Below are 20,360 nucleotides of genomic sequence, written 5' to 3'. Positions count from 1 at the left end.
ACTTCTCTCTCTCTCTCTCTCTCTCTCTCTCTCTCTATATATATATATATAGTTGTTATATTTCATGTACCTTAATTATTTGTATGGTTACTATTAATGATTAATAAACTGGAAATGACATGTTATTAAAAACACATTTGTCTTGAACATATCAGTATTTCTGGGAAATCACAAGTAACTCTGATATGAAATCCCTATTAGTTCACGTCAGGGAGAACACTGCATAGAACATACAAAACAAAAATTAAATCAAATAATCCTTCCAGTGTGACTGAGGAAGTAAATAACAGGAGGTTGGATGGTGTTGGCTGGTCATCTATTATGGGCCTTGATGGAATCACTGGAGCCAAAGATAGACGTGGGTCTGCTGTTTTCCCTATTGTCTTCATCACAGATATGGAGCCGCAAAAGCTTTACAGTGCTGAACAAAGAGGCTCCACTTACCCCGTGGCAGACCAGGCTCCCTTGGCAGCCCGGACCTCTGAGACTGACACTGAGGGTAACAATGCTGTTGTGAGGCTTTGCTTCCTTGAAGCAAGGAAAAACATTGCAGCAACAGGTAAAAGATGTATTTATATTTTTCCTGATGTTGGGAAAGGGAAAAATAAAGAAAGTTCAATCTATTTATATTCAGGCTTTGCTATATTTGGCTCCATGTAGCTAGGATCCAGTAGTGGAAAGCCATGGGCTCTTGCAAAGAAGGTAAAGATTGAGGAAGGTGGTGTAGGAGCAGGAGACAGATTATGCCTGCCTACTAATAGATCCAGTGCTGTATGTGTCCACATAAGAGTGAGAAATACTCAGACAAATTATTTCATAGGGGTAGCAATGGAAATTGGCCTTCTAGGGATGGTATAGAGATGTTTTGGTAGGGTAGAAGGCACAGTGAGATACATGTCCCAAATGTTGGTGTCAAGGGTTAGGTCTGCATGTAGCAGAAGAGTAAAGTCCGACACTCTCTGTACAGGCACCTGATATCAAAATGGGCTGGGAGGAAATAATAAGGAGCTTGTCAGTTAGAGGCAATGGCAAAATTTGACTCAATTGCTGATGGCAGGAGAACAGCTGTTCCATTCTCTGTCTCAAACTTTTTGGAACATTCCAGGTATATTTGCAGGTTGTGTATACATTCCAGGATAAGTAAGAGTCCTGGTTTAATTTTTTGCTGAGATATATGCCAACATTGGTATTACCATATAGTTTATTGCAGTTATTTGATATGATATAGATGAAATAACTATTGGCTAGTTGTCTGTTTTCAATGGCTATATTAGCATGATGTTGAGGAAACCTGAATCTACCCAAAATAAAAATCTGCTTTTGAGAATAATGCATAGTCTTTGTACTTTCATCTAAGTTAAGTGTATTTTAAATGATTTTTCATATTTTAAAATTTATTTTTATTAGTACGAGTTTGCAATACATGATTACATTCATTGTAGGGAGTTACTACTTGTACATTCTCTTTATCAGTATTCTCAAATTGTTTTCACTGAAGCAGCTATATGCAAGTTTTTCAACCTCAGACAGATATGATTGTTAATTACCACTACATTTATGAAGCAATTTGGACATCATCTACAGATTTGTCAAATAATAACTTTGCCACAGAAGACTAATTTAGGTAAAGTGCTTCTACAAAGCATATTAAAATGGAGAGTGAAAAGTTTAGTTCTAGATCTGTTAAGCAAAAAAAAATTCATAAGGGCTTACAATAAATTTCTGATGAAAAATTTAAAACCAAGCTAACAAACAGAATTCTAAACCTGCTACTTAATAATCAGTAGCTATACTGTTATAACCACAAACATGCATCTAAATCTGTGCATGAGGACTTTTACTTCTTTGATGTATATATAATGGACTATTAGGGAAGATAAATTTTATATGACCAGGGTTTCTTTTTATCATAGTGTTGAAATTAACATTTGATAATTTTATGTGAAGAAACTAACTAACTAAAAAAAACAAACATAAAACACATTAGAATAAAGGAGGAAGGAAAGGAAACTAAATTTAATGGAACAATTTATGTGTCCTATCTCATTTAATACTCAACACAAATCAGTGAGATTATTATAGGATTTTCCTCATTTTTATATTTTAGAGAATCAAAGTGTCACTAAGAATTGATGTCAATGCTACTGGACTCTACAAAGTCATGTGTTTAAGATGTAAGAAACCACTTGAAGTCATTTTTGGTATTTGTTGCTATGGTTTCCTAATTAGATTTATTTTACATATTAGGCGGAGCTAATCTGGTATCATGTGGAGGATCTGGTTATGTTAGATTCTGGAATACACTTAAGAAACAACTTCTGGCTGAATTTTTGGCTCATAGTGGGGTTGGATCCATTACCATGTCTATTGATAAGCTGAATCGATATCTTACCACAGGAGATCTTGATGGATGTTTGAAAATCTGGAATATAGAGGTAAATTGAAAAAAACTCACATCCTTTTCATTGCTTTTGACTGGGTCTTGCTATTACAAATATCTGATAAAATTATATCTGATTGTATAAATCAGATCTCGAGATAGGCAATTTTCAGTATTTTATTTATTTTTTTATTTGGTACCAGAGATCGAACTGGGGACCTTACGCTTGCGAGGTAGGCGCCGGAACCACTGAACTAAATCCCCGGTCCAATTTTCAGTATTTTAAAGAAAGCATTAATATGTATTGAGCAGAAATTTTAAAAAAATAATGAGGAAAACCAGATTTCCCTTAATATTGAAAGCGTCTCAATATACAGTCAAATAAATCATCATCTAACTTGGTAAATCAGTATTGTTAGTAAGGTACTGTTGTGTTGTTTATATGCAAATAATTAGATACACAGTACCTTATTTTAAGTGAGATTGTAAATGTAATTTAGAGTACTGGCCCTTTATCTAATATTATTGTCATCCCGACTTAGGTTTTTCTGTTGTTGCTGCTGTTATATTACTGATTTTTAGCTCAATTTTCAAATAATATTATAAAATTATTAATATGTGACTACATATACATTGAAAAGTTTGTCTTTATATAACAATGACTTTGCTGTTCATTTTTTTCTTTCTGTCCTTTCCTTTACTTCTTTTCTTTCTACTTTGCAACTCAGTCAAATCGATGAAAAACTTTTGAAAAATGTGAACACCATTTTTCTAGCTTGTTATCATGACCTTATTTTTGGATTTGGAATAGAGATTGTTTCCAAATGTACATTTTAAATTTGTATATCAGGCTTTAAAAAGTGTTATATTATTATAATCATTTAGTATTTGGATTTTTAAGTGCTGGTATTTCTTTTCTTTCAGGAATACTGTTTTGAATCAAATAAGAAAAAAATCACACAGACTCCAACTCTGATCAGGTCCTTCCAACCTCATGAGGACCAGATAACTTCCTTGGAGATGTGTGAGCGGGATGCACATTTACTGATTATCTCTGCCTCTACTGACTGCAGTATTTGTGTGACTGGCATCCATGGTGCTCCTGTTTGGATCTTGGGTCAGGTAGAAATAGTGCTAGTCCATTATTCTGGTATTTACTCGACTTTTCATGTGAATGTGGCATGCTTTCTATTTAACTATACTTATCTATTTAAAATTCATCTGTCATGAAAAATTGACTTAAATTTCCAAAGCTAGAGCATCAAGCACCTCTTGCCCTATTTTTCATTAACCATGATTGTTCCATCAAGTGGAGGACACCCAGAGACAAGTATAGACTGTGGCTCTTTAGAACTCAAAATATCTTGGGATATTTGAGAAAAATTGCTCCTCTAAAATGAATGAATTCTTTCAATTTCAAAATTTAGTAAAAAAGTAATGTGGATAAAATTTACGCGTTCCTATCAAATACAGGAAATTTTACAAAATAAAATAAAATAATAAAATAAATCTCCCTATACATTGTCTGGTTTACTTCTGTTGAATAATAATAGTTAACATTTACTAAGTATTTCTTGGGTACCCAGAAGAGTTAAGATATTTACACATCTTAGATATTTTTAATTGGATTATACATCCCATTATTATAACTACTAGACCAATATTAACTCAACTAAAACAGAAATGCTACATTCAAATATAAGGCAAAAGTCTCCACATTTGTCCTACACTGTAGGGAAGGAGGAAGGAATTCTCAAGAGAGTTTTGAACCTATTGCTTTAGCTCACAGAAACTAATAAATGGCAGAGTTTCATTCATGCTGTCTGTTTCAGAGCTCATGCTTTTAATTCCTTCATTCCAGGAAATTAAACTCTGATGGATTCCTGCCTATGAAGTAAAATGGAAGTCGGGAGCATGGGAAAGAGGAAATATTTGTTATCTCATTTTCTGTGCTATTTTTCCTTTTGCTTTCATAAGTACCCTATTCCCATTGTCTTTTTGCTTTTGAGACAAAACTAGTCTGATTTCAACCATGGTGGCATGAGTTAAAGCTGAAGCCACAGTTCTCTTCGACTAGCTCCCTTGGTTCATTTCAGTACCCTCAGCGACCATCTCATGCTGTGAGAGTGTGGTGATTCTCTTAGTGTTGGTAGACAGATGGTTGTTGCTGTATTTGTGAAGTCAGTTTGACAAGGTAATCCAGAGCTCAAAGAATTCTGTGCAACCCTTTAAGACATGGAAGCTGATGATGATAAATCAGAAATAATCTGAGGTGGTGGACTCACTATGGCTGAGCAATTAGGAGTCTCCATATAATATTTAACAGTTGTGTTGGTGTCTTCTACTCTGTAAATAAGACATCAAGTACTAGACTTTGCTCAGTCAGGAAAGATGATAGCTTAGTGGGGTTTCAGATGGATGTGTGAGTAGGTGTGTGGTGGTGAGCCAAGGTGGGACATAAATGGGAGTCAGGATCAGAAAGAAATTGGAAGCCTGATATTGGCAAAACAAGAAGCCGATCAACACCAACATTGCTAGATGTTCACAAAGGCTCTGGTGAGGTAAGGGGAAAGTTCTAATGACAGTGAAGATGTCATTGGGTGAGTGAAGTCTGCAGCAATAACTCCTTTAGCTGGGATTGAAGGAGGAAATAAGACTATTCTAGGTATGAGAGCCATGTAAATTGTGCCCGCCAAACACAATATGTAGCTCAATTTTATTTTAATTAATAACTGTGTGCTAGTAAAGCCTTATCTGCACGGATATTTTTATTTAGTTGTTTTTGCTAATTCCTTCTTTTTAATTAAAAAAACCTTAGCCTCTCAAAACCTGTATGAAAATAATGGTTTAAGAAAATTTCTGTGTAGGATATGAAAAGAGCCACCAGAGTTGGGCCAGTATTAGAAATTAAAAACTAGCAAAGCCAGCACAGTTGGGCTTTCAAATTCGTTTTGTGTACCTCCCCTCATTTTAAATAAAGGATTCACTTTTATCAACCTATCTTGAATATGGACATTGCTATTCTCAGGGGATACAGGTAAAAGAAAAGGGGAGGGAAGAAGAGGGAAGGAAAGAGAAGAGGATAGGAGAGAAGGGGAGGAGAAGGAAAGGAAGAGAAGGGAGGGGGAAAGAAAAAAATTAACAAATGTTAGAAAATAGGAATAGTGACTTCCTAACCATGACGTATAAGAGGAGACGTCTTTTATATTGAAAAAACAGAAAGCTATGAAGGGCAAATGTTATATATATATAGAAAAGGATCCCTGTTAGCAAATGTAACTAGGATGAGAATAAATCTTACTGAACTAATTCGATCTTTACAAGGTAGTGACTTTTGCTCTACATTTGAATGTAGCATTTGTCTTTCAGTTGAATTAATATTGGTCTATTAGTAAATAGGACACACAATCTGATTAAATTTCAGTGCAGTGTGATTCCATATGTTTTGTGCAATTTTTCTAAAACAACCTCTGAATCACTTTTGTAACATAACTATTGATCTTTGGCTAGTTTTCTAGTAAAATTTTGAGAAGTACATTCTGTGGTAGGCCTATTTCTAGAATTTGAGAAATAGGAGTGAAGATGGTTTATTCATGAATACACATTTATTCAGGAAACTGTCAGATGATTGTGGGATAAGAAGAAAGTAAACGTCACCTGCAGTTCATGAGTGGCTCTCCTTAAGCACCACCTACTATTGTGCCCCTGCATTGGTAACTCTCTGTGATTGATTGATTTGATGGGTAGGGGCTTTGAATCTATTCACCTGGTGTTTAAAATCTGATTTAAACATTAAGTGATCTCATGGAAAGATCCAGATTTCCTGCTTCTCTTGATTAAGAACATACATCATTTTCTGAGGCCACTATGACCCCTCTGTTAGTCCATTTTCTGTTACTAAAATGACATGTCTGAGGCTGGGTAACTTGTAAAGAAAAGTGATTTGTTAGCATACAGTTTTGAGAGCTGAAAGTCCAAATAGCATGGCATAGATTATGACAAAGGCCTATGGCTGCATGGCCTTGCAGAAGATGGCATCTTAGTGGTAGGAGTGCATGCAAGACAGAGATGATACGGTGGGCAGGAAGCCAGAGAGCTGGGAAGGTCAGGCTTCCTCTTGGGGCACTAACTCAAGTACAAGAACTACCTTAACTCCAGGCAGGGCAGTGTGCCCAGTAAACTAAATGCTTCCCATTGCACCCTATTTCTCAAAGGCTGCACCCTCTTGTTTACCTTTGACACATGGGGAACGAAATTTCACGACATAAACTCTTAGAAGATACCATCCAACTACTTCCAAACCCAATAGCCTCTTTTACAAAAATTAGGGTTTCAGGATAGTCTCCACTTTTCTTTCTTACTAATAAATGCAGATGTGAATTTCTTTTGATATTTACTATCCATGTATTATCTTACATAAGGTTCAATCATTCATTGACATTATCTTATTGGCTCCATTAGGCATTTTACTTTGTAAACACTTAGGACAAGGCTGTTCAGTTTATAGGCCAGCTAGTCAGGTAAAGTTGGAATATATTTCCCTCCTATCATATAGACTGTGTTCTATATTCCTGTGTGCATGACTGAAATGATATAAAAGCAAGAAATCAGTCTTTTATTAAAAATATGAAATGGATTGTCAATGGAGAGCTTTTGCTAGATGGATGCATATTTAAGAACTGTAGCCAAAAAACTGTGAAAACAATCATATTTTTCCAGGAGAAAATATTCAATAATTGGAATGGCTTTTGAGGGTTTTTTTTTTAACCTTTAGAAGGTAAGATGAAAAGAAAGTAGGAAAAATTAATTCTGGAAATTCTCCAATAAAAATTTCCTTTTCTAATTTTTAGGAAATATATGCCTTATTATTAAAGATTTTAAAGTCAGAATTGCAAAAAATTATCTCTGCAGAGAATTTTTGTTTCTTATGACTCTTCTAGATTTCTTTGTTAAAGTTACATGAATATATTTCATCTCCCCTATAAGAGTGTAAAGTCCTTGGAGACAGGAATCATCTCTTTGATATTGTGTATGTGTGCTCATGTGTGTTCCTAGGAGTTAAATTAGTAATCTAGCACATGACAAATACACATACACGTTTTATAAATGATACAAAAATAAGATAGATTTCTTTTTTTCAGGCAAAACATTGGCATCTTGAAAATTGTTTTTCTGTTCTTGAAAGAGATGTGAATTTAATAGAAAGTGAGAGTCCAGAGGAAAGTATGAAGGTAAACGCTTTATATTCTAAAGAGGAATCATGTTTAGAGTCAACTGAACATTCACTACTTAATACTCAAGAAAAAGATGACTCAACAAACATGTAAGTAGTTTTAAGTATTACCCAGATATTCACTGCAGTTGAAATAATAAATCAAGTTGGTTCCTACCTCCTTCTGTGCTGTGTGGTTGTCCAGTGAATGCTTCATCTGTGTATGTGTGTCAAGTGGTAAGTACATATATTCTCAGGGATGTATCCAGTTACTGTTTCTTGAGTTCACTGAATTTTTGATTTCTACCCAATACCACCCAGTGTTTTATTTCTACTCCATCATCAATGTAATTGTGAAAATTGGCTCTTTTCCCCCCAAATAATGTCTGAATGTCTGTATCTCTATCTATCTATCTATCTATCTATCTATCTATCTATCTATCTATCATCTAATATCTCAGAATGTTTGTTAGACTTCACGTCTGTCTTTTGGAAAAGGCAGTTTATAGAAAAATTTCAAAGAGCTTAACTGTGAATGTTAGACATCACTCTCCTTAAGGCGTCTAGCTTATTTTTATGTTGCTCAGACATTTCTTCATGTTACTCTGCTAGATCCCGTTATAACATTCCTCTTACTCTCTAGTGTTGGGTAGTTCATACCTCTTTCCTATATTTTGGTTAACCATGTTCTTATAATTTCACCTTCTGAATGAAATAATTATCTTATTTTAGAGGATAATTTTATTTATTCTATTTGCCTCTCTCTCTCTCTCGTTCTCTCTTTTTTTTTCTTGAAACAAGGTCTCTCTATGTAGTACAGGCTGGCCTTGAACTCACTATGTATCCCAGGCTGGACTTGAACTACAGCAATCCTCCTGCCTCAGCTTCCCAAGGGCTGGGATTACAGGTGTGGATCACCATGCACGGCATACTGTATTTACTTCTATACAATTGGTATTATATTTTACCTTGTGCATATAATAATTTTTAGGTTTACAGAAAAACTGTACAGAAAGTTCCTATATAACCCCCATTCTGTCCCCACATATAATTTTGTACAATGCATGCTACATTTATTAGAACTGATGTAAAATACTGATAGTTTACTCTTACTGAAACTCAGTAGTAGAGTTTACCTTAAGGCTCATTTTTTGTTTGTACAGTTCTATGGGACAGTGTCATAATAAAATAGTTTTACAGCTTTAAAGGTTGCTTGTCCATTCATAGACCCCTCCTTCTTCCTTTTACATCTAGATAACCACTGATACTTTACTATCTTCTTAATTTTTCCCATTTTAAATTGTCATATAGCTGCCATCATACAGTGTGCAAACTTTTTTTAGGTTAGCTTCTTTCCATTAGCTATATGCATCTAAAATTTCTCAATATCTTACCATGACTTCATAACCAATTTCTTACAAATATTGAATAATATTCCATCCTATGGATGTACCACAGTTTGTTTATCTATCATCATTAAAAGACATCCTGATTGTTTCCATGTTTAGGCACTTATGAATAATGCAACTCTGAGTAGTCAATAGACTGTATTTGTGTGGGTCTATTTCTGGCCTCTCTATTCTACTGTACTGATATATATGTCTATTCTCTCACCAACATGTTAACATCTTGATTACTGTCATTACATAGTAAGTCTTGATGCCAGATAGTGTTTGTTCTTTAATATTCTATTGGCTACTCTGGAACTTTTGCCTTTTCATATAAACTTTAGTGCGTTTGCAGATATCCACGAAGTATTTTGCTAGAATTGTGATTGAGATTGTACTGAATTTATAGATCAGGTTGTAAACAACTGATAATATTAGTAGATTTTTGTTGGATGTAGTGGTGCATGCTTGCAATCTTAGCACTCCAGAGGTTGACACAAGAGGATCACCACAAGTTTGTGGCCAGCCTGGGCTATGTAGCGAGTTCAAGGCCAGCCTGAAGTACATAGAGAGAACCTGTCTCAAAAGAAAACCAAAACAAACAAACAAACACCAAAAAAATCCCCACTAAAACAATTATTGTATTTTCTACAAGACAATGATGTTATTTTTAAGCAAAGGAAATTTTTATTTCTTTTTTTCCAATCTTAATGCTTTTATTTCCTTTTCGTGTCTTTTTGTATCAGCTAGGACTTTCAGTACGTTGAATCAATGTGTTAAGTGGAAGCATTCTTTCTTGCTCCTGATCTTAGGGGAAAATCGTACAGTATTTCCTCATGAAGTACATTAGCTGTAGGCCTTTTGTAGATTTTTTTAGCAAGCTAAGGCTATTATTACCTTCTTTAATGAAAGTTATGATAAATGGGTGTCGGGTATTGTGAAATGCTTTTTCTGCACTTGTTGATATGATCATAAGATTTTTCTTTTTTAGCCTGTTGATGTGATGCATTATATTAATTGATTTCCAAATGGTGAACTCATGTATTGGTCAACTTTCCTGTCACTGAGATCAAATACTAGTCATGGACAAAAAAAAGGAGGAGAAATTTATTTGACTTACAGTTTCACAGCAGTCAGTTCATAGTCATCTGGATCCACAGCAAGGATATCATGGCAGAAGAGCATGGCCAACCAAAGCTACTTAGTTTATGGCAGTCAGGAAACAGAGCGGGGACAGAGAGGAAGGTACCAGGGGCCAGATATGGTACTCAAGGTCACGCCTCCATGATCCACCAGGCAGCACCCAGAAGTGTGGTTTACTGACCTCCTGGGTGTCTTTCAAGCTAAGCAACTTGACCTTTAAACTTAACCATCACAATGAGTCTTGCATACCTGGAATAAGTCCCATTCAGCCATAGTATATAATCCTTTTTATACATTGTTGAAGCTGATTTGCTTCTGTTTTGTTGTTGCAGATTTTTACAACCGTATTCATGACAAATATCATCTGTAATTTTTCTTTATTGAACTTTGTCTGATTTGGTATGACATTCTGCAGGCCGTGCATAGAATGTTACAAATTATTCTTGCGCTTCTTTGTTCTGGAACAGATTGTAGAGAATTGGTATCATTTGTTCTTTAAAGGTTTGGTAAAATTTACAGTGAAACTGTTTGGATTTGATGCTTTCTTTTTTAGGTTTTTAACTATCAATTCAGTAGAAATGTTCATAAACATTTATAAAAAGAAATACTTCTCCCAATATGCATATAAAGTTACAATATAGAATTCTTACAACGATAGATATTTGAACCTATTGACTAAAGAATAATACAAATTTTCAGTACTTTTGATTAATTACTTATTATTCCAAGAAAGGAATGAAATGGGATTTACTTAGAACTGACAAGGAAACAGTTCTATAAAATTCTCACCATGACCTTTTGGCCAGAATCACCATCTTCCAGTAATTTGCCAAGATGATGAATACAAAGGGAAAGAGGAGGGGAACCGGGTATACGTTCTCTAGGCCTTTTAGAAGACATGGGATTGTTCCTTTGTCCACATACATGCAAATCTACAAAAAGGGTGATATTGTAGACATCAAGGGAATGGGTACTGTTCAAAAAGGAATGCTACCATGGCAAAACTGGAAGAGTTGGGGCCAGGGATTTAGCTCAGTGGTTTCGCTGCCTGCTGCGCAAGTGCAAGGACCCGAGTTGGATGCCCGGTACCAAAAACAAAACAAAACAACAACAACAACAACAGGAAGAGTCTACAATGTTATCCAGCATGCTGTTGGCATTGTTGTAAACAAGCGAGTTAAGAGCAAGATACTTGCCAAGAGGATTAATATGTGTATTGAGCATATTAAACACTCAAAACAGTTGAGATAGCTTCCTGAATATATCAAGGAAGAAGATTAGAAAGAGAAGGAAGCCAAGGAGAAAGGTACCTGGGTTCAACTGAAGCGCCAGCCTGCCCCACCCAGAAAAGCACACTTTGTGAGAACCGATGGGAAGGAGCCTGAGTCGTTGGAACCTATTCCCTATGAATTCATGGCAGAAGCTGGGATGTAGCTATGCCACGCAGCATCTAATTAGCATCTGAGTGCCTTAAACCCTAGTTAAAAATAAAAAATCATCTTGTGTTGTAAGGATGGTTTTCTTAATTGAACAGGTGTGTGGTGCCTTTACCTGAGAGAAACAAATGTTTGGAGCAGATTCTCATTTTACCCAGTTAATTGTGTCAGGTCTTTACTCTTCGGTGTTTTTCTTGCTGAAAGATGTGAAGTATTGTGCAGATGTATACTCAAATGGCCAAATATTTATGAAATATTTATATTGGCTTGAAGATCCTCTAAATCACCTTGGGGACAAGCTGTATCAAAATAAATGAAAGCCAGTATATGGCATTTCAGTTAAATAAATTGTTTAAAGCACTCTAAAAAAATTCTCACCATGTTTCAATTCAATGCTATACATTGCAAAGGTAGAATGGGACAGCAAGACCTGTCTTTCCTTCTTCCCTGCCATTCACTGGTCATAGTTCCCCATTCATTGAGAGTACAGGATGGATAAAGGAGAATGGTGAAGGAAAAGGAAAATGCTGCCATTTCTGGTCTCTCAACTTGGCATATGGGCAAAGCCTACTCTTATCTGAGGGTTCAGTTGAGAGTTTTTGATGACCCATCGGAGACTTCTGCATTGACATTACCAAATTGGTACACTCTTGAATCTTTGTTGTGGCTCATCTTAAATAGCTCACACTTATCTGGACATCACCCTGTTTTTCTATTATACTAACACCCTCGCACTATCAGGATCATTTTCTTTCACAGCTTCTCTTGGGTTAACTTCTGTTTGGCTCATAAGAAACTCATTTTCTTGGTGTACCCACTTCTCCACTCCCCTACCCCATCCCTGCCCAATTGGATAGCTCCAGCCACAACATTTTGCCAGTAGAAGTTTTGGGGTACAAATGAGATACCAATCCACTGTGTCCCTCTAATGGTTAACCTAAGCAGCATACCTCAAGTTCCTTGACTGGTCAACATGATTTGAGGCTAAAAATGTGAAAGAAAGAAGCTTCCCTCTAATGTCATGAGAGTAGACCTCCATACATATCTCTAATTCTTTCTGATAATGTCTACCCTGTTTCTATTTTTACTTTATGATGGTAGTTAGTTTAACCATCACAAGATTGGTTTTGGATCTACCTCCTTGGCAAATTGAGCCTGAACGAGGATTTTAGCATCTAACCTTCCTTTAGAATGTGGGAATACATCTTTTTAATGCTGCTAATTAATTTAGTTACTTTTAGACTTTTTGGACATCTGCTGACAGAAAGATGTAATAAAACTTTTCTTTTAAAGATCCTGCTGCACTAAATTACATGTTGGTATTTGTTCTTTCATTTTCTTGAATTGTGACTTGTTGAAATGTCAAGTGGCATTTTACTTTCAGGCAGAAGGATGTCTGCAATTTAGAAATAAAACACAGCCAATCCCATACCAGCATAGAATGCTGAGATTGGAAGGACTTTATGTAGGATAAAACGTCTTCATCCACTCCACACAATTTTGCAGATGAGGAAATAAAGTTATCTCAGGGCAATACAAGATAGATCATAGGTCCTTTTCTTGTCATATTCCTAAAAGAGTGAAGCTATTATTACAGATTCCTGTTTAAGAGTATTTCACAGGAAAGAAATTACAAAATTCCTAGAATCAAATGATAATGGAAATATAACATACCAGAATCTGTGGGACAGAATGATAGCAACTCTAAGAGAGAAGTTTATAGCCTACCTTAGAAAAATAGAGAGATCCCAAACAAATAACCTAATGGTGCATTTTAAGGTCCTAGAAACACAAGAAAAATAAAAATCTAAAACTAGTAGAAGGAAAGAACTTATAAAGTTCAGAATGGAAATTAATGAAAAGGAGGCAATAAAAACAATACAAATGGTAAATGAAATCAATGCGTTGATCCTTTTAGAGGATAAATAAGATCAATAAATTATTAGGCAAACTTACCAAAAGAAAAAGAGAAGACCCACATCAATATAATTAGAAATGAAACAGGTGAAATTACAACAGACAGCACTGACATCTGGAGAATTGTAAAAATTTATTTTGAAAACTTATATTTCAAAAAATTGGAGAACTGAGAAAAAGGATAAATCCTAAGTAAGTATGACTTACCAAAATTTGACTAAGAAGATATAAAATCCCTCAACATATCAATAATAAGCTATGAAATGGGTGCATTAATAAAAACCACTAACCTATGTATTCAACACTGAATTTTACTCGAACTTTGGAGAAAACCTAATCCAAATACTCTTCAAGTTTTTCCATGTACTCGAAAGGGGAGAAATACTTCCAAATTTATTCCATGAATCCAGCATTATTCTGTTACCAAAACTGGATAAAGATAAAAAAAAAGAATAGAAAAGAAAATTTCAGGCCAATATCTTTGATGAGCATAGATGCAAAGAAGTCAAATTACATCTATTGAAAGATAATATCTTCCTTTATATAAAAGACCCAATAAACTCCATTGAAGACTCGTAAAGCTGTTAAAATAATTCAACAAACTGGTAAGATACAAAATAAACGTATAAAAGTCAATAGTGTTCCTGAACAATAACGAACTCACTGAGTAAACAGGTAAACATTTCCATTCACAATAGCTTCAAAAAAGAAAAAATAGATACTTTGGAATCCATCTAATCAAGGAGGTGAAAGACCTCTGTAAAAAACCCCACAGAATTCTGAAAAAATTGAAGAGAACATTAAAAAATGAAAAGATGTCTTCAATTCTTGGGTAAGCCAAACTAATATCATTAGAATAGCCATATCGTCAAAAGCAATATAGCATTAATACAATCTCCATAAAAATACCAGAAATATTCTTCATAAAACTAGAAAAACTTCTAACATATATAGAACCAGAAGAGACCCAGAATAGCTAAGAAATCCTGAGCCAAAGGAATCAAGTGGGTTTCTTCACAATTCTGGATTTCAAGTCACACTACAGTAAAAAATGAGCATGGTACTGGCACATAAATAGACATGTAGACCAATGGAATAGAGCAGAAAATACAGAAACAACTCTGAACTTTCAGACATCTGATTTTTGACAAAGGGGTCAAAACATACTTTGAAGACATGATGATTCTTTAGTAAATGGGGATGGGAAAATCAGTTACCCAGATGGAAGAAATCCAAGCTGTATCCATATCTCTCATCTGGCACTCAAATCAAATTAGAATGGATCAAAGGCCTAGCTATAAAAACAGAAACTTTGAAACTTCTGTAAGAAAACATAAGGGGAATACTTGAAGCCATAGGCCCAGTCAAGGACTTCCTGAACAGAACTCCTATACCACAAGAAATAATACCACGAATCAACAAGTGGGATTACATCAAATTAAAATCTTTCTTCACAGCAAAGGAAATAGTCAACAGAGTGAAGAGACAACCTATAGAAAGGGGAAACATTTTTTGCCAGCTATTCTTCTGATAGGCAACTAGTATTTAGAATATATAAAGAACTAAAAAAATTGACCTCCAAAAATCCAAATAAAAAATATGCAAATGGAATGAATAGACACTTTTTTAAAAGAAGTACAAATGACCAGTAAGTACATAGAAAAATGTTCATCAACTTTTATCATTAAGGAAATGAAAATCAAAACAGCATTAAAATTCCACTGTACTCCAGAAAGAATGGCTGTTAGGAAGAACACACACACACACACACACACACACGCACACCCCAAATACTCTGGAGGATGTGGGTAAAAGAGAACACTTCTACATTGTTGGTGGGTAGGTAAACTAGTACAACTATGGAAATATGCATGGAGATTCCTCAAAATCTAAAAATAGAAATTTCATTCAACTCAAGCTGTAACTCCCTGGGGTATTTGGGTATTTTTGAAAGAGTTAAAGATATCATACTTTAATGATACATACACATCCATATTTAAAGCAGTACAATACATAAAAGCAAAGTTCTGGAAACAACCTAGATTTCCATGAACAGATAAATGAATAAAGAAAATATGTATATACAATGGAATATTATGAAATCATGTCATTTGTGGAAAAATGAATGGATCTTAAATAAATAAGGTTAAATGAAATTAGAAAAATTAAATCTAAGTATCACATGGTTTATCGTATATGAGAAATCCAAAATATAAACAAGTTAAAGAGTAAAAGAAAGGAGAGATGATAGGAAATAGGGAGGCAGACTTTTTGGAGATGGGGAAGAGAGTCAGAGGAAGAGGGTGAGGGATGTGAATAGAGAGGGAGGTAAAATGATGAAGATGACATTTACATGTGCCAAACCCCCAGTGCAAATGTGAATATTATGCATTACAAACATACACTAAAAAGGATATTTTAGCCAATACATTAACTTCTCATTCCTTATGACATGCTCAGTTATCTGTTTAAAATTTTATTGCCTTTCCTTAGATTCAAAACTTGAAAATTTGAACTTTTTACTTGTTTCTTGGTTTCTATATAATTTCATTTCTTTTCTATTGATCCTAGTCATTTTTAAATGAAAATTGGTACAGTTGTATTTTTAAATTTACAGATTTCTCATAAAACTGCAGCTTTGTTATCTAGCAGATTAAATAGGAACATAGAGCGATCTCACTCTGAGCTGGGGAAGAGATCTAAGGTGGAGATGCAAAGTTTTGTCCGTTGTAAACTTTTTTTTCAAAGCATAAAATCATTCATTAAAAAGTACTTATAGCCTCTGAAATATCTGTTTTTATCTCACTTGTGACTAGACTGAAAAAATTTTAGGATTATAGTAAACAGATGGTTCAGAATAATGTCATTTAGGCATTACTAAAGTAATAGAAAAAAATGGTTAAAAATGTGTCCTCTGAATCGACTTCTCAGGTGCATGCCTCACCTCTTCTTCCACAAAAGTGACCAAAATCTTCTGCAGAAATCACACAAGCATGCTAAAGTTTTCAGATTTCAAATGTCCTGTGCACTTTCTATCCAGTAAAAGATCATTTTCTCCCTCGTAAAATATTTTCTGAACAATGTGCTCCTTACCTAATCAGATTAGTAAACTCAACGTGAGAATTATACCAATTATCATTTGTATGCGATAGCATGAAAGAAGAATAAATGCGTGTGAGAAGTTAGACAAAACAAAAAGGAAAAAGGATATTTGGTGTATGTGCCTGCCAGTGGGGATATGCTTAGATGAGGAGGGGAATACGGTCATAAAACATGTACATGGGAAAAGCAAAAGGCAACAGGAAATGGAGGATGCAATATATATGAAGAAATGTCTTGATTTGAAGCTACATTGTTAGACTAATGCCAAGATGATCTTTCCATGATAACAACCTTAGTGTATGTGACCTTCTGGCTTATACATAAACACTTAGTTTTCCATCATGCTTAGAGAATTTTATAATACTGTATGTGAGAAATAAGTAGGTTGTAAAGAACTATCTGTAATTTAAATCCTGGGGAGATGAAGACTTACCTATCTATACCTATGGATATAGAATTTAAAAGACTAATAGGAAGTCCTAATGTTAAATTAACAATTGATACAGAGAAATAGAATTTTCCCTTTCTTCAAATCTGCGACAATTATGCTAGTTAGAAAAGGAAAAAAATGAAGAAATGAAGGAATCAACTGAAAAACAAAACCAATAGTGCACATGCATTTTTCTTAATCTGTAGCAATATTTGTTTTCTGGGCTCACACAAAATTATTTTTTTCTAGAAAATTATACACAAAATAAATAATTTAGGCAACGTAAACTTAGAATACTTTATTGTAAAAATAACACATTTTCATTATATGAAAAGTTTGAAGTACAAGCAAACAAATGAAAAGGATAAAAATGATTCCCTATAGCAAAATCATTGCAACATTTAAACATTTTCCTCTCTAGACTGCTCTGGGCATACTTAGGAAAATAAACAAATACAAAATTTTATAAAGCAGAGCTCTTATATCCTGTTTATCATTTAAAATATACAAAGAATAAATTTCTGTATTAATTAATATAAATTTCTATGTACATCAATATGCATAATGACTCCGTAGGAATTTATCATGTAACTTTTTAACTATTTTCTTCTTTTCAAACCTGTTGGCTGTTTACACAGGCTGGGAAAATATTTTTGTGAGTACCTTCATATACATGTGTTAGAGTACCCAACTGAATTCATCATTAGAACACATTCTTTGAAATGGAATTGCTGAGTCAAAAGATTTAAAAGCCTTTGGGTCATTTTGCTGAAATTGCTGTCTGGAAATGTGTATCCCTCCCCAAGCTGTGGAAATGGCTATTTCCTGCCTCTCAACTAAGATTGGATGCTGCTATTGAATTAAAACTACTGCCATGATAATTTATCATTGTTTGTAATTGTATTTTTTTACTGGGAAAGTGTATATAATATATATATATTTTTGAAAGTGTGTATTTTTAAACATTGATTAACTTCTAAAAATTCAGTAATAAAACTGACTGAGCTCTTAGAAGTCTACCAAGACTAAGTCCTTTACATCTTTCAGAAGCACACTCTAGCCCTTTTGAATCATATTTATGCAGTGTATTCATTCACTGTCTTATAGATATTCTCTGTTATTAAACTACTCTTTATTAGAGAACATTTCTAATATTATGGCAAATTTATTCATTTGTAGAATTGTGATTCATTTATCTTCATTTATATTTTAGGGCAACAAAAAGCAATTCTATTTCCCCTTCTATTATCAGACACATTTTCTCTTTTCTACCATCAAAAAAATTGCTTATCAGGGAGGAGTCATTATTACAAACTGGGATAAAGAATCAGATGAGAAGTGAAAGAGCCATTTCTATTAACTTCCAGAAAGTTTCTACATAGCAGAAGGCACATTTCAAATTAATGTTTCTTAAACATACGAAATTACAGTGTTCCACATTCCATATTACTGTTAAGAGGGAACTAACATTTACAATTACTTGTATGCTACTGATTATTTAGTTTTTCTGCCAGGATATTTCATGAGAAAAATTAAATTAGAAAATTAATTTAAGGAAAAAAATTAAATATTAAAGTCCCATTTTAAATTAGGCCTTATATGATATAAAACACGTAGAGAATTGACAGTTTACCTTTGCCAAAATAATCCTTTGCCCAGATATGACAAATGAAAGCAAATGGAAGTCTACTTAATTTTCAAAATTTAAGCCTTAAAAATATTACAGGACCAAGGTATTAGTTTGGGAATTGCTCTGTCTCTTTACTTTCTTATTCTGATAGTTCCCAACAGTATTATAATTAGTGATAGGGAGCAGTTAAAACTCCCTGCTTTGAATGAAAAACAGTCTTGTTTAGTAACCAGTACTTACTGAGCTCTTACCATACTCAAGGCACTGTTCTAATATGTTTATGTGTTCAATTCTTAACCCTACTACAATCCTAGAAGAGAGTTACTATTAGGTTTAGGGTTGTTGGGGTTGGTGCCTTTTGGAAGAGAGATCTTCCTACTATAGTTGGCCTCTCAACATTTTACACTTCAGTTTATACCTACAGTGATTTTCGGGGGGGAAATGTTTTCTTAATTCAATTAACTGGAAGGCCTAAATACTTCACAGATACCTTTCCAGGATTCACTATTGACTTCTTATTGTTACAGATTCCCTTATTATTTTAAAATGATAGTTCTTGTAGTCAAACCCAGACCACAGTTGAAAATATGCTCTTATTTAAAAGCGATGGTATATTGTAAGGAAGCCACTCCAGCATGGTTTGAAGAAAAATTACTCACATACCCTATGTCTTTTGCCTGGCAAGACTCTCCTAAAAATTTCATAATTCCAAATAACTTATAGAGATGCTCCCTCCACCAAAAAACATTTTCTAACTCCTGTCCTCATTCTCCCCTTAAGTGTAGGCCACAATTAGTAACTCGCTTCCAAAGAAGTAGCATTTCAGTGAGTACTGTAAGCTGTTATTACTGTGAACTTGACAAACACTCTTGGCCGAGTGATCAAGGTTAATATCAACACTGGTAAGTTAGGTTGGTAGTGTGTATCCTTGGTCAGATATGATGAGGATAGTGCTTCATCTCTGTTGCCTTCCTCCAAACAACCAATAACTCCAGTTTAACTGTAAGAAAAATATCAGACAAACACAAATTGAGAATCATCCTACCAAAAACTCTGACAAGCAGGTCTCAGAATTGTCAAGGTCATGATAGGAAAGAAAAGTGATAAATTGTTGTAGGCCAGAGAAGGCTCAGGAGTTGGTTAATGAAAGAGATTTTGACATTATAGAAATAGTACATTAGGAAAAAAACTGGAAAAAACTAATAAAATTTAGAATTTGGTTAATCATAATGTACAAATATCAATTTCTTCGCTGTGATAAATGGTGATGTAAAGTATTAACAATAGAGAAAACTTGGTGAGGGGTATATGAGAACTTAGTATTACTGTCTCAACTTTTCTGTAATCATAAATATTCTAAAACCAAAAATTTACTTATGTATAAAAAAGCAATCAATAAATTATTACTTAAAGCTATAAAAATAGCATCTGCTTAACTTTAAAAGAGATACACAAATTTCATTTTATTTGCATTAATATTTTAAGATGAGTTTGTGGAGATATAGAAATAATAGAGTGGAAGGAAAGGCAGAAGAGAAATGAACACATACTTAATGGTATTATTTACAAGGCACATCACTAAACTTTCATTCATTCGATCACCTTTTAAAAGCTACAGCAAGAGCCTCATTACCTGGAAGGAAAATTGGGAAGAGAATACAGGAAACATTTCAAAGTTGTACAGGCATGAAATAAGTAGCAGAATTGGCAATAAAAGTAAGG

The 20,360-nt window shown here is 34.2% G+C and overlaps 1 protein-coding gene across 2 annotated transcripts in view; it reads left to right on the top strand.

Annotated features, from left to right (window-relative positions):
- Wdr49 (WD repeat domain 49) overlaps nt 1-20,360 on the top strand; it is a 179,625-nt gene that overhangs the window by 137,984 nt on the left and 21,281 nt on the right. For both annotated transcript variants that reach the window (XM_087186476.1, XM_021253888.2), the window contains 4 exons: nt 395-559; nt 2,248-2,435; nt 3,305-3,502; nt 7,522-7,703. In XM_087186476.1, the coding sequence (XP_087042602.1) occupies nt 395-559; nt 2,248-2,435; nt 3,305-3,502; nt 7,522-7,703 (733 nt within the window). The remainder of the gene's footprint in view (nt 1-394; nt 560-2,247; nt 2,436-3,304; nt 3,503-7,521; nt 7,704-20,360) is intronic.

The sequence above is a fragment of the Heterocephalus glaber genome, unplaced genomic scaffold, assembly GCF_053883595.1.
Source record: "Heterocephalus glaber isolate CG9 unplaced genomic scaffold, H.glaber_assembly_v1.0 deba00001504, whole genome shotgun sequence".
Lineage (NCBI taxonomy): Eukaryota > Metazoa > Chordata > Mammalia > Rodentia > Bathyergidae > Heterocephalus > Heterocephalus glaber.
Note: the sequence above shows the minus strand (reverse complement) of the source record. Positions and strands in the feature narration are given on the sequence as shown.